Raw genomic sequence first — 15,036 nt, forward strand, 5'->3', positions numbered from 1 at the left:
CTGGTTTTTCTTTCATTGCTTGTGCTCTGGGTGTAAAGTCTAAGAAACTGCCACCTATCACTAGATCTTGAAGATGTTTCACTACATTCTCTTCTAGGAGTTTTATGGTACTGGTTTTTATATGTAGGTCTTTGATCCATTTTGAGTTAATTTTTGAATAGGGTGTGAGATAGAGTCCTCTTTCATTCTTTTAGTTATGGATATCCAGTTTTCCTAACATCATTTGTTGAAGAGACTGTTCTCTCCCAGTTGAATAGGCTTGGGAGCCTTATCAAAAATCAATTGACTATAGATCTGAGCGTATATTTCTAAGCTCTCAATTCAATTCCATTGATCAGTATGTCTACCTTTATGCCAGTACCATGCTGTTTTGACCATCGTGGCTTTATAATATACTTCAAAGCCAGGAAGTGTGATACCTCCCACTTCATTCTTCTTTTTCGAGATGTTTTTGTCTATTCAAGGCACCTTACCCTTCCAAATAAAATTGATAATTAGTTTTTCCATTTCTGCAAAGTAGTCTGTTGGAATTTTGGTTGGTATTGCATTGAATCTGTAGATTAATTTGAATAGAATTGACATCTTAATGATATTTAGCCTTCCAGTCCATGAACGTGAAATATCTTTCCATTTATTCAGGTCTTCTTTGATTTTTTTTAGCAGTGTTTTGTAGTTTTCTGTGTACAAGTCCATCACTGGTGCTTTTTGAAAGAATAAATTTTCAAAACTCTCATACATGTTTCCTGTTTTCCTAGTATTAAAATAGATATGGTTAGAATTTTGAAACAAGAATTTAGAGTCTAGAGCCTATCTACAAAATTCATAAAAAATAGAATATTTGTTTTTTTTTGTTGGGGGGGTGAGGTGGGGCCTAGGCATCTGTATTTTTCTAAATCTTTTTCAAAGCCTTCAGAATTTACATATCTAGGTTTTATTTGTTGCCTGGATTTAGATGGTATATTTAGGAAACTAATTTTATATAGCTTCTCTGCCCAAATTCTTTCTATGCACAGTCCTCATAAATCCTAAAAATCCTTTTGAGCATGTGTCATTCAAGGTGCCAGCAGGAAACAGAAGGCATACTCAAATTGGGTAATTTGAAGCAGTTCTATTTACAACAGGATGGGCAGGTTTAGGAAAAATAACATGGGATTGTGCAGTACTGTAGGGCTGGCAGGAGAGTCACCCTGGCCTGAAGTGGCGGGGAGGAGGTGGTGGCCTGAGCCAGGAGAAGTCATTGGATGGAGACAGCCTGCGACAGGATCTGAGGCCTTCAGAAAAGCAAAACATCCAACTCACAGCCTAGCAGGGAATAAATGCCCAATCTCACTGTTCTCTTGCCCTCAGATCTCCTGCTGATGCCACCCATTGGCTTGGACCCAACTGAAAGCTAGAGGCAAGGGAGCTCCTTAATGTAGTCCTTGTGGGTCAGCCTCCTGGGGCACTGAGCAGGGCAGAGAAGGGTGGAGCTCAGGCATAGGAGGGTGAAGGGAAGACATCCAACCCATGTTTATTGTTCACTGTCCTCAATCTTCAGACCTTTACTCAGAAGGCAGTATTGGAAATTACTTACTAAGCTTTTTGATATCAGTGTCTATTGATGTAAAAGTTACGTCTGTGATCTCAGCAGATGTTTAGTGAAGTAATGTTCAGACTTGTAGATATGCTGCTTATTAAAGATTACCGATGTCTCCCAGGCCTTCTTTCACATGCTCTCACATTTCTTGATATACACTCTTAAATTTTGTTTTATTACTGAATATGGTTTCATTAATACATTCATTCTCATGGCTTTAACTCTTTTACACATCCAGTCTAATGACTCACAATCTACAAGATGATCTAAGATGAAGGATTGCAGGAGTTCAGAAATATGAAAGATTAAGGTGGGCTTGAGCAGCAGAAACAGGCTTCATTTGGAGGAAGAAGGAATTAAGCAGTACCTTGAAATGGGGGTGGTGGTAGGGAGGTGGTATTTAAATATGTGAGAAGCCAGGGGAACCCTCTGTGGATAAAAGAAACAACATGTAAATGCAGGAGCAAGCCTGTGCTGTCTATCTGGCAGTGAGTGTAGTGAGGATTCATGCTGCTTGCTCAGTGTTTGGCACATGGTAGCTGCTAAAATGGTAGCTATTGTTATTTGGGTAGTATTGGTGTAGAGGTTGAAGATGTCTAGGATTGTAATGTTTCATCTAGAACGCTGATGTTACCAGTGTGATACAGGGGCAAATTGAAAGAGATGCCTACTTTAGTTTTAAATAAATGGAACTAGAAATTTTGATGTGATTAGTTTCATATATTTTCCTAAAGAACAAGAAATCATTTAGTCACCCCAAAATTGAGAACATTCTATGTGCAAGGCACTGCTGTAGACCAATGAAAACAGGCCAAAATCTCTTCCCTCCTAGAGTTTATATTCTAACAAAGGTTTGAAGAATTATCTTTCCAAGGATATTTATATTTCAAACACAGAATGATTCTCCAAAGGTGGAAATGCAGTTACCAGCAAGGAAGAAGGCAGTGTTGTTATTTTAACAGCACGCTTTTCTGGTGTCTCTGAAATTGTGTCATCTAGGCAGTTATTTCCTCTGCTTACTCTGAAACCCATCTGTGTTCTGATTTCCTCTGCAGTTCTTTTTACTTCCATCTGGAGTTGGTGGAACAACCATTTATGATTGTTTCAAAATATATGGCTAGGTCTTTAAAATGCCTCTAAAATGGCCCAGGCCTGAATAATAGTAGTTGTTTTTCACAGTGTGTACAAGACAGAGAAGACCGAGATGAAATCCGTGGCATTTTATACAAAATAGGGGGTGTTAAGACTTGCTTTCTGATCTCACGCATGAATCATCTACTGTAGCTGAGCTCTGACTCCAGTACCTTCTAGGGTGTGTAGTTCTCAGTGATTACACACTCGTTCCAATAGGGCAGGAGGTCAGTCAGTAGAAGTATTTATTGAGCAGATCCTCCTCTGCTTCTGAGTCATTTTCTGGTAGAGTAAAAGGGTTTGGGGGAAGAAGCTTTAACTCTTTCAGATCACAAGGATTTTCCTTAATGTAATACACTATCTCTCTAAGTAATCATAGGGGCCTTATGCTAATTCTTGATATTTTGGATAATGAAGTATATATTTAGTCTGATAGTGAGAAGGAATTTGAGAAAGTGTGGTATAAGAAGGAAAATATTGTCTGTCTTTGCCCAGCTTTGAGGAGTTGTTTTAATAATATATAGACGGCTAAGAGGTTTGTAAACTATTATGTTTGGTTTTTTAAAAAAAGTACTTATGGCACCACCCTTCTGCGGAAATATGACATCTGGCAACTTCAGCCCTCTGGAACACAGCCAGATAATAAAAAAGGGCCTCACATAAAAATAACTATTGAAAAAAATTTAGCACTAAAGCATGTACTTTACCACCACAGAAGAGTTTGTTAGCCTCTCATTTAGAGGTTGTTTTATTTACCTAGGAACTTTTAATCATTTTGGTGGTATATGTGTGGTCCCTCTCCCCTACCCCTACCCTGCCCTGGACAGATTATAAACAACATTCTAGAAAGAGCATTGGAAAGTTGACAGAGGAGATAAACAGATTAGCAGAGGGAAGGCTGACATCAAAGGAGAAAGACCTAAAAAGTTATACAGTACCGCTATTATGTAACACACCACAGTAATATTTGGTGTTAATAATGAACTTGCATCCATCAGCCAAAGAGTAAATAAATCATGTTCAGTGTCCTCTGCTGAAGAAGGCAGGGAGCTGTATACTGTGTCTGTTTTTCAAACATAGTCAAAATTAACCAAGTTTTGACCTTGAAATGGTACATTGTTTAGCATTGATATACATGAAGTAGTTATTCTCTAACGATGCTGTATCAGTGTCACACTTTGAGCTTGTAGTTGACTATGGAGATGACATTTTGTAATAACTACTAACCTTCTGTACCAGCACCTTCTGTACCAGCCCTGTTCTTGGAGCTTTCATAATACACTGGTTAAGGCTTTGAGACGGACAGATCTGGGTTCTCATCCCATCTCTGGCAGTTATTATGTGACCTCTCTAAGCCTGTGTCCTCATCTGCAAAAAGGGAACCAATCACATAAAGAGGGATATGCAGTGATGTAAGTACATAGTATAATGCGTAGCACATAGTAAGTCTAATAAATAGTAAGCGTTATTATGAATATTTTCATCATTATAATTAACCTCTTGATGATAATGGAGTATTATTAACTCTATTTTTCTGGACATGGAAACTGAAACCCAGAGAGTTTAAGTAACATGTCCAAGGTGAATTGGTAAGTAATGACTAGTAAATAATGGAGCTAAGTCTCTCTCACTCCAGAAGCCCGGTGCTTTGCATTCACATTATGCTACCTCTTCAGCATGTAATTTTAATTAGATTTTTTTAATACTAAAAAAAAAATGTACTAAGAGAGGGCAGAGGATGTGGGAAATGTTACTAGCCACTTCTCTTTTCTACTGTGGATCTAAATAATTTCACTGTTAGAAAAAAATTTCCAATAACAAAACTAAGCTACTTTTACTCAACTATGTAATGTTTAGTTGTGTGGCATGATTCATTAAAATCTTATTGGCACTTCACATCAATATATTCAAGTATTTATTATATGCCTAACATGTTTATCCACATCAGTGTTTTCTTAGATTTTAACTGTAACAAAGTCTGCAACCATATGGTTTTGTAATTAGAGTGCTTTTTGGTATGATTGCACTTATATGTGAGATGAAAATCTCTACCATCTGTATCAAAACAAAATGAGTACATGGAGTAAATGAAGAAAAATAGAGCTGGGGCCTAGACACTGTATAATGTAGTAGAGATTCTCCCTATTTTTCTTTTTCTGTTGCTTAAGCACAGGCATAGGCTCCTCAGACACACGAGCAAGGTGTTGGACACCTCTCCTTATTACAGCACAGACACCATAACCGTACAAGGATGCTACTAAAGGTTGGGCCACAGACTTCTTTACTGAAAACACATTCTTGATCTGGTATAGTGTATTAAATCTCATCTGAAAGTTTCCCTTGTGTAGCCCTTTTGTGTTCTTTTAATATGCTAAGGAGTTTTCCTTTTGAGTATATTTTAAATCTTGGCCTTTGAGGCATAGTCTTGCTGTTGTTTTTCAGGCAGTGTCACACTTTTTGCAGATAAAATTTTAATAGGTAGGAGTCAGAAAGCTCTCAGTTTGGATCCTGACCCTGCTGCTTATGAGCTCTGTGATCTTGGGCAAATTAAGTTTTCTAGTCTTGCTGAGCCTCAGATTCCTAATCATTAAGATGGTTATGGAGAATAAATGAGATGCCTTACTTAAAATCCCCATTTTTAAATTATGATATTTAAAAAATACCATGTTACCTAGTACTTTAATGATTTCCTAACTCATTTTCTTCAGGCATTCTGAAAAGCCAACATTTTCCAGCTTGCATCTTTTATATCACTTAGGGGTATAAGTCACTCCCCCCGAAGCTCATTTCAGAATTACAATCAAATGAAAAATATATGAGGAAGTTATTGTTTTTAAAGCCATGAATATTATGAAAGTACTTTGATTTTTTAATGTATATTGTAAATTTCTTTTTGCTTAACTTTGAGTTCATTATAAGTATCTATCTTGAAGATTTATATTTTTAAATATAAATCTATATTAGATCTATATATAAGAATAGAAAGAGATCTATATTACAAATATTTGTGCTTTCCTGTTTCTTTTGGCCCTTCTTTTCAGGTTATAAGACATGGAGGCTGGCTCCGTGGTTCGAGCCATCTTTGACTTCTGCCCAAGTGTATCAGAAGAACTGCCCCTCTTTGTGGGAGATGTTATTGAGGTGCTGGCAGTGGTGGATGAATTTTGGCTTCTAGGAAAGAAAGAGGATGTTACAGGTAAGAGGTTCATAACTTGCCATGTGCAAAACGGACCACAGGGCCTCCCTTCTTTCCATATTAAAAATAAAGATTATACGGGAAGCCCACATCTGTAAGCCTCAGATCCCTTTGTGTTTTCCGTATATGTTCATGCATACTGTGGTCTCTGCAGTGAGGAGAGAATTTCTGTGATCATTCCACCTCTCCTTATTGTTCTTTCAAGAAACAGTTAGATACCAGCTGCCCCAGCCCAGTTTTCTATCCACATCTTTCCCTTCCCTCCCCTTTCTCTTCCCACTTCCTTATGCTTTGTAATCAGCATGTTATTTCCCTTCTCAAAACACACACTACTCTCTTCAGAACCACCTGTTGTTTTCCATTGCTTTTCACAATCAGTTTTTATCTTACACTATAGAATATAAGACGCTCTCCACCATGGTTTCCCTGGCTGCCTTCTTTTTATTATTATTATTTTTTACTCAATTTTATTGAGATATATTCACATGCCATACTATCCATCCAAAGTGTACAATCACTTGTTCACAGTACCATCATATAGTTGTGCATTCATCACCACAATCAATTTTTGACCATTTTTCATCACCTCAAAAAAAAAAAAAGAAGAAGAAAAATTAAAGTGAAAAGGGAGACCCAAAACATCCCATCCCCCCATCCCTCCCTATTATTCATTTACTTTTTGTCCCCATTTTTCTACTCATCTTTCCATACACTGGATAAAGGGAGTGTGTGGCTGCCTTCTTTTAACATTTGTTCACCCTTTCTTCCATGCTTGTCAAGGTAACATGATTTGTTTCTTTTCACTCCTTCCTAAATCCATGGTTGGCCCAGATTTATCAGAATTGTCCTCTTTTGTAGATGCTATCTCTCATTTCTCGGGCACTTGTTTATCTTTTTTCTATTCTTTAAAATATATGTTAACACCTGTTTCTTTCGTCCTCTCATGAAAGGGAAAGGTGGAACTTTTCCCCACATAATGTGTATCTATTTTAATCCAGTTCTTAATCAGCGAGCTTTCTAGAATACAAATCTGATTGTGCTTGAAACACGTTTATGATTTCCCATTTCCTTAATTCCTACATATTTAGGTAAGTCTGGGTTAGATTATGTTATACAATCCTTAAAGCAGACTCTGTCATTTCTTTATTTATTCAACAACAAACATTTGTTGAATGCCCACTATGTGCCAGATGACATAATAAAGTCAGAAACAGTTCTTACCTCCCATGGAGATTATCTTCTAGAAGGGAGGCAGTCATTTAAACTGCAAGTACAGCCCAAAATGCCATGTGCTACAATAAAGGAAGCATAAGATATACAGATGGATTTAAGGGGGACACTTAACCCATATTTGGGAGATGATAGATTATTTTCTGGTAAAAATGGTATCTCCACTGAGACAAAAAGGATGAGTAAGAGTTATCAAGGGAAAGAGGATATGGGGAGAGTGCTCCATGCAGGGAGAATGGTTTGTCCCTGGAGTGAGAGAAAACATGGAAAATTGGAGGGACTCAGAAAAGTTGGGGATGGCATGGAATATGAGTGGTTGAGGAGGGAAAGATGGGGCTGGAGAGAGGAACAGAAGCTAGATCATGGAAGGTGTAGGAATTAAGGAAATGGGAAATCATAAACGTGTTTTAAGCACAATCAGATTTGTATTTTAGAAAGCTCGCTGATATGGATTGATGAATGATAGGAAGGGGCAAAACTGAAGGCACGAGGACCATTGGGAGGTTGTTGTGGTAATCCAGGTGAGGGACGATGAGGACCTGGACCAGGACAGGGGGCCTGGAGGTAAGTGGACAGGTACAGGGGATATTTAGAAGGTAGAATATTTGGCAGTCTCTGTATTTCTGCACTACCCAAATCCTGCCCTTCTTCAGAGATCTGCCTCAGATGCCACCTTTTTCATAAACTTTTTCCTGTTCTTCCTGACCCATTCTCTACCCTTTCTGAACTCCCTTAGCAATTTGTGTACCTATGTTGTGATGCTTCAGAATTGAATTGTTGTTTATGTCTGAATTGGATTTTATGTCTGTACTAGATTGTGAGATCTTTGAGGGCCAAGATAGTCATACTCATTTTCCCATCTACAGTCCAGCTAGCATATTGTAGCCCCAATAAATGCTTATCGAATTGAATTCCAGCATCTCTATTCTGCATGCATATAATTTTGTGCATTGAACTTATACAATATAATCTCCAATTATGAGTGAATTCTCAATTCAGGGTCTGTAAATGGTCTTAGAAACAAGTTTTTTGTCCCTTACCCAGACAGAAAAATAAATTTCAATATTGGAAATGTTTGCTTGTATTTTCAGGACAGTTCCCCAGCAGTTTTGTGGAAATTGTGACCATTCCCAGTCTAAAAGATGGAGAAAGGCTGTTTGTCTGCATCTGTGAATTTGCATCCCAGGAACTGAACAGTCTTTCCCTCCATCGAGGTAAGCTGGAATAGAAAGACAGTTTAAAAATTAGATTGTACAGTCTGCCAGTTTTGACAGCTAGATCTTTTTTTGATTTTATAGGTGGTTAATCTCTTTTTTTTTTTAAATTAGAGAAGTTGTAAATGTACAGAAAATTCATGCCTAAAATACAAAGTTCCTAAATACCACCCTGTTATTAACACGTTGCATTAGTGTGGTACATTTGTTATAATTCACAAAAGGACATTTTAATAATTGTACTGTTAACTATACTCCATGGTTTACATTAGGATTCCCTGTTTGTTTTGTACAGTCCTATGTGGGTTTTTTTGTTTTTCAAATTTTTATTCTGTATACATAAATGTGTATTATATATATACATGCAACCTAAAATTCCCCCTTTTAACCACATTCAGATATATAATTCAGTGCTAATTACGTTCACAATGCTGTGCTATCATCACCACCATCCATAACCAAAACTTTTCTGGCAACCCAAATAGAAAATCTGTACAATTTAAGCATTAACACCCTGGTACCTCAGCCCCTGGTAACCTATATTCTGGATTCTGGCTCTATGAATTTGTTTGTTCTAATTACTTCATGTCATTGAGATCATATGATATTTGTCCTTTTGAGTCTGGCTTTTTTCACTCAACATGATGTCTTCAAGGTTCATCCATGTATCAGAACTTCATTCTTTTTTATGGCAGAATGATATTCCATTGTATGTATATGTCATATTTTTTTTATCCATTCATTGGATGACAGACACTGGGGTTGCTTCCATCTTTTGGAAGTTGTGAACAATGCCATTGTGAACAATGCCACTTTGAACATTGGTGTGAAAATATCTGTTCGAGTCCCTGTTTTCTGTTCTTTTGGGTCTATACCTAGAAGTGGGGTTGACAGGTCATATGGTAATTCTATACTTAACTTTCTGAGGAACGGCCAAACTGTTTTCCACAGCAGCTGCTCCATTTTACATTCACCAACAATGAATCAGTGTTCCTATATCTCCACATCCTCTCCAACAGGATGGCTAATGATGTTGAGTATCTTTTCATGTGCTTTTTGGCTATTTGTATATCTTGTGGCTAACCTCCTCAGCAAAACCAAGATAGTCCTGACCACAGCAGTACCTTATGTTTTAATAGCGTTTTGCAATGGCCATAGTATTTTCTCACAAATACAACCTGGGATGTAGCAAAATGGGTATTAACTGAATTTCATAAAAATGAAAGTGAGATACAGAGAACATGAACTGCAGATAAGAAGTTTTGGTCCCAGCATGAGAACTCATGTCACTTGATTCTAAGTGCAGTATTCACTGTCACTATTTCATGCTGGAGCCACACTTCACACCATACTTTTCTCTTTTTCCCCATTAGAACTGATTCAGCTTTACTAATAACATTACCATGTATTAATGCATGGTAGTGGAGCAGGAACTGTTGTATGTAAATTAAGAGATTCAAAACAGCCCCATATTACTGCTTTACCATTAAACAATATTATAAAAGTTCTTGCCATAACTAGTTGAAAAGGAAGCAGTTTAAAATGGATAGTTTTAGCCCTAACTCAGTGATATTACAGGTGCTTCTCATTTCTTGCATTCTTATAGATATATGAACTTCTAAAGATGGAATATAAACTATTTCAATGAGTATATTTGATTAAGTCCATATATTTCTACATAAACATAGAAACCAATAGTGTTCCACAAACTGAGGGTTATGATCCATCCAATTCTGTGAAGACTCAGAACAGTCATTAAAATGGTAGAACTTATCAGGTATTTTGTTAATATTGTTACTTGCTCTTTTTGGTATGGGACTAAAGGGATAGGTTTCCCTTGAGAGAGGGAAAGAGAGGCCTAACAAACTTCTCTAACCCCTAGTTGGTGAGAAGAAAGGAACACTACTATAAATAAATACTGTTCCCTGTTATTTCTTTATCTTTACTCAGTTATCCTCAGTGTAGCTTCTTCTGTGCAAACAAAACAAAACTTTGGTAATGGAATGTATGTTAGGAGGGGATTTGGAAACTTTAACAGTATGTGGGATAATGTTTAAGATCCGTTGTGTTTTATCATGCTGCCTTTTTAGTTAATTATCATTTACCCACCTTTCTGAATTGTCAGTAGGGTTAATAAGAAAATAGAATACATGTATTTTAATATTATATAGTGTGTGTGTGTGTTTATATATAACAAGACTGTCTTCTAGAAGAAGAAGCAGTGCAGGTGGCCATTACCACTGGTTGTCCTAAAAAAGAGAAGAAAAGAGAGAGAGAGAGAAACAAAACACAAGAGAATGTGATAAGAAAAGGACTGAAAAAGAGGAGAGCAAAAAATTAGTGTTTTATGGGGAGTTGATGGAATATTACTCAAATTGCCTTACCTAACACAGAAATCCAATGAAAAATGAAGGCAAGTGCTTGCTTCGGTGGCACATATACTAAAATTGGAACAATACAGAGAAGAAAACAAAAATGAAGGCGAATGTCTCACATGATACTTATCAATCAGAGCATACATGTTATAAATTTGCAATATCATATGTGTGAGATATAAAGATTAAAGTTCTGTTATGCTGCTTTTATTTGGAAGCTTAATTAAAATGTGGTCAGTCTACATAAAAGCACATAGTACCCTGGGCATTTAGAGAGAACCATGAGAGGATTCAGCTGAAAAGTCAGGTGACATATTCACCTCCCGAGAATAATCACATTTGTTCCTATCACTTTATTCCTAATGCATTTCTGCTTTAAATATAAAAATGCAACCAGAGTTAATAACAGGCTAGTATATGGGAATCCTGTCTTTTATGCATGATTGTTCTGTAAACCCACAACTTCTATTAAAAAAAAACAAACAAAAAACACGCAACCAGAGGGAACAAGCAATGTGGATAAGATTAATTGTGCATGAGCCAAAGGCTCAGGTTGACCCCAAGGGTCACCGTACTTCCTGTTTTTCTGTTCTGGAAATCTGGTCATGTTATTCCAGGAGTTCCTGATGTTGGTGCTTCAGAAGTCTGGAAATGACCACTAGGTAGCCCCCAAACCTAAGGAGTCACCTAGGATCCCAAGGAAATCCCTTTGAATGACTTCTCATGAAAATGAGAGACTCATGCAAAAACTCAGAAACAGGGCTATAAAATGAGGGTATTGAACTAAATTATCTCTAAGGTGCCTCCTGGAGTCTAAATTGTGATTTTAAAAAAATCACCTATATTGTATAGAAATGACACAGAATGATTGCTAGATAATAAAGATTTTTGAAACAGTTACCCAGCTGAAAATAGAAAGGAAAACAAGGTCTGTTATACTGGATTCGTGGATGTCTGACAAAACAAAGGAAATATCATAATCCTACAGCTTTCAGAAGCCAGCCCATTTCAAAGCCAGCAGAGTGGGAGTTGTGGCACGCTTTTATTCTTCCCATTAACCAAAAGGCCCCTTGTGTCACCAGTAGAATTGTCACCAGTGAGTTCCCTTGTCCCCTGCTGGAATGACCTTAGGACCAGTAGGGAAAAAAAAAATCACTTGTTACAATTCTCAGTACCCCAAGCTCTGACCAGTGGATGTTGAATCACAAATTAAAGGAATATAGAAATACAGAACCAAAGCACTATTTGAGAGAACATAATAATCTAATCAAAATCATATCAAATCAGTGAAAAATCTATTGGGTGCCTATCACTAAGTGTAAAACCTTATATTGAGTGCTGCATAGTAAACTGAAATGCAAGTGTCAGCATTGGAACACAAGCAATAATTTATTTTGTAGCCAAGATGAAATGTTTTTTAGAGAAGCATACTAAAGTTTCAGATGGAGAGAGAGTATAGCTTGAGTAAAGGTTTGGAGATAATAATGAGCATGGCTTGTATAGGAGTTAATGAAAGTCCCTTTGTATGAAATAGTCTTGTAGTTGATATAATATTGGATACCTCAGTGGCTGGGAGGGCAGCTATGCCTGGACATGAATGCCAAGTTGCACTGGGGTGAAAACATACGAATATCCTCTTGCTAGCTTAGTAACTAAACCTTTTCAGCAAGTTCCAGAATGAACTTATTTTTTATACTGTATATTTTGGGCATTAAGATAGGATTTCTAGGGAAGAAGCCTTTGACAATAGGAAAAGCTTGAGCGGGGGAGGGATATAATAAAATTTTAATTTGACATGAGTCATTTGATAGGAAGAGACAGTTTCTGGAGGCAGGGTTTAAAACTGTAAGATGGTGAGAATTGGACTAGGGTGATAGCAAAGAAGTAATGGATGGAAGAAATATATTGTGAAGGGAGAGGTTACAGAAACAAAGGAAGTTAGCCACCTGGAACCACTTTTGGATGGAAGATATAATTAATTGATTTGGAAATTGGGGTTGAAAAACGATCATCATCAGCAAATGGCTGTTGAGTCCTTGCTCTGTGAGAGGCCTTGTACAGGACTCTTGAAATACAAGAGAGAAGTGGTACCTGCCATCAAGGAACCCATAATCCATTTGGGAAAATGGAACAGACATGATTTTTAAAAAAGCAAGAGCATATAAGTTGACACCCTAAAAACCCAGTTTTCAAATGTGCTTGGCTATAAAAATGAATCATGATTTTGCAAGATGATTTGCCACTTGGTTTTATTTTACTTGGGCCAGTTGTATTTTGTGAGCACCTAAGCTCATGACAGGGAAAGTTGACTTAGGTGCTAAGTGAAAGGAAAGTTAAAATAAAATTAGAATTGCTAGTACACAAATCGCATATAGTTTATAGCTAGACAATTAAGAATTTATTATAAAACAATTGATTACAAAACTGTTGTGATTTTTTTTGACTGGGATGAATCATGTAAACTCAATTTTAATTTCATTTTCCAGAAACAAACTGTGCCTTATCGTTTCTTTATCTTCTTCAACAGTAAGACAGATAGATGATAACTGTTCAGCTCATATTTTTTGAATATAACCTGAAACACTAATATAGGAAATATAAGTTATTTTCAAAAATGAAAGTGCTAATTACTGGAACCTTCTTTCAAGATTTCATTATGCTGTATTTTCAAGATAAGGACAGTTCAAGAAGGCCTCTAGAGAAAATGAATGAAGATCATACTGTTCTCACCTTACGCAACCAAAAATGAACTCATTCCTGAAGACTTATTTCTTAACTGTCTTGTCTTTGAGATTGAATAAAATTTAGAGTGAGAAATCAGGTTTGTGGTGACCCATATCCAAGGGGATATTGGATCCAAATATATTATTTTATCACTTATAAATTGATCCAGTAACACAGACTGTAAGAAAATTTTTCATAGCAGCGTTTCTTTTTGGTCTCAGGACTCCTTTACATTCTTAAAAGTTATTGAGATCCCAAAGAGCTTTTGTTTATGTGGCTTATATCTTTTGATATTTGCCATTAGGTATTAAAAGTGAGATATTTAAAAATATGTATTTATCAACTCATTTTAAAATTAGCTTATGTAATACATACATACTTGGCATGTGTAACATTTTTATGAAAAATAACTATGGTTTCCCAAACAAAAAAAGTTTAGTCAGAGGATGGACATTGTTTTATATTTTTGCAATACTCTTTAATGTCTGGCTTAATAGAAGAAAGCGAGATTCTCTTATTTGCTTCTGTATTCCATCTGTTGCAGTATGTTGTTTTAGTCAAAATATATGAAAAAAATCCAGCATCATATAGATATGTAGTGGGAGATGAGAGGAATATTTTAATAGTCTTTTCAGATAATTTTGAATAGTCTTATTTCATATTCCACCAAAATGTGACAAGTGGAATTTCTTAAAGATTAGTTGCAGTATGGAATCTGAAACTACGTCAGTGAACTTTTCATACTCTGTTACACTAAAAGTCATTGGTCTCTTTGCCTTTGGAATGGGTCTTTTAGCCATGAATGATTTTATAACATCATACATTGATCATTTGAAAAATACCTGTTCATTGGGTTTTACAGATTTTCCAGATGTTGAACACTTCAATACCAAAAAAAAAAATTGTTTCTGTTACTGTTTCTAGTAATCTCTTCAGAAAAACTTCAAGTGTGGGAAAGCTGTCAAGCGCGTAGTGGTCAGTACAAGTTTTCCAAAATTCTAATTTCCCTTGAAAGCTGGAATTTTATCACTGGCAACAAATATTGCCTCTTGTTTTCTTTGAAGTTACAGACTCGCTTTCATTTTGGTGAAAATGTCTGCCAAATACCCAAGACTGAATAATCATAGTTGTCAGTCAGTCATTGTTTCCAGTAAAAATGTTGTTCTGTGGAAACAAGCAGCTAGTTCAGCTTGCCACTCAGTCACCCAAGTGCTCTTCCTTGAGACAACTCTTTTCTTCAGTGTGCGGCAGAAGTGCTTTATGCATGGTTCCCATTTCATCACACAGAGACAAAAGATATGTGGATTTAACAAGACTAATAATTTATATTGTGTCATCAAGGCCATTCTTATCTGAAACTGACATGGCGGTGAAGAATACACTGACCGCTGATTTGTTGCCATTGCCTTGATTCCTGCTAAGGCGCCAGCAGTTTTACCATTATTGCTTTTCCACAATCATTGAACATGTCAACATAGTGGAAAATGTAGATAAAGGCCTAGTATTGTTATAGAAATGGTTCTGACCTCACAGACCCTGCCCCAGGATTCCATTGACCATACTTTGAAAACCATTGGTTTATAGGACTGT

At 36.6% G+C, this 15,036-nt stretch overlaps 1 protein-coding gene across 1 annotated transcript in view; it reads left to right on the forward strand.

Moving 5' to 3' along the window:
* LOC119510088 (dynamin binding protein) overlaps positions 1–15,036 on the forward strand; it is a 112,387-nt gene that overhangs the window by 32,961 nt on the left and 64,390 nt on the right. Inside the window, exons 2-3 of the mRNA XM_037804165.1 lie at positions 5,749–5,903; positions 8,225–8,347. Of these exons, the coding sequence (XP_037660093.1) occupies positions 5,759–5,903; positions 8,225–8,347 (268 nt within the window). The 5' untranslated portion in view covers positions 5,749–5,758. The remainder of the gene's footprint in view (positions 1–5,748; positions 5,904–8,224; positions 8,348–15,036) is intronic.

The sequence above is a fragment of the Choloepus didactylus genome, chromosome 15, assembly GCF_015220235.1.
Source record: "Choloepus didactylus isolate mChoDid1 chromosome 15, mChoDid1.pri, whole genome shotgun sequence".
NCBI lineage: Eukaryota > Metazoa > Chordata > Mammalia > Pilosa > Megalonychidae > Choloepus > Choloepus didactylus.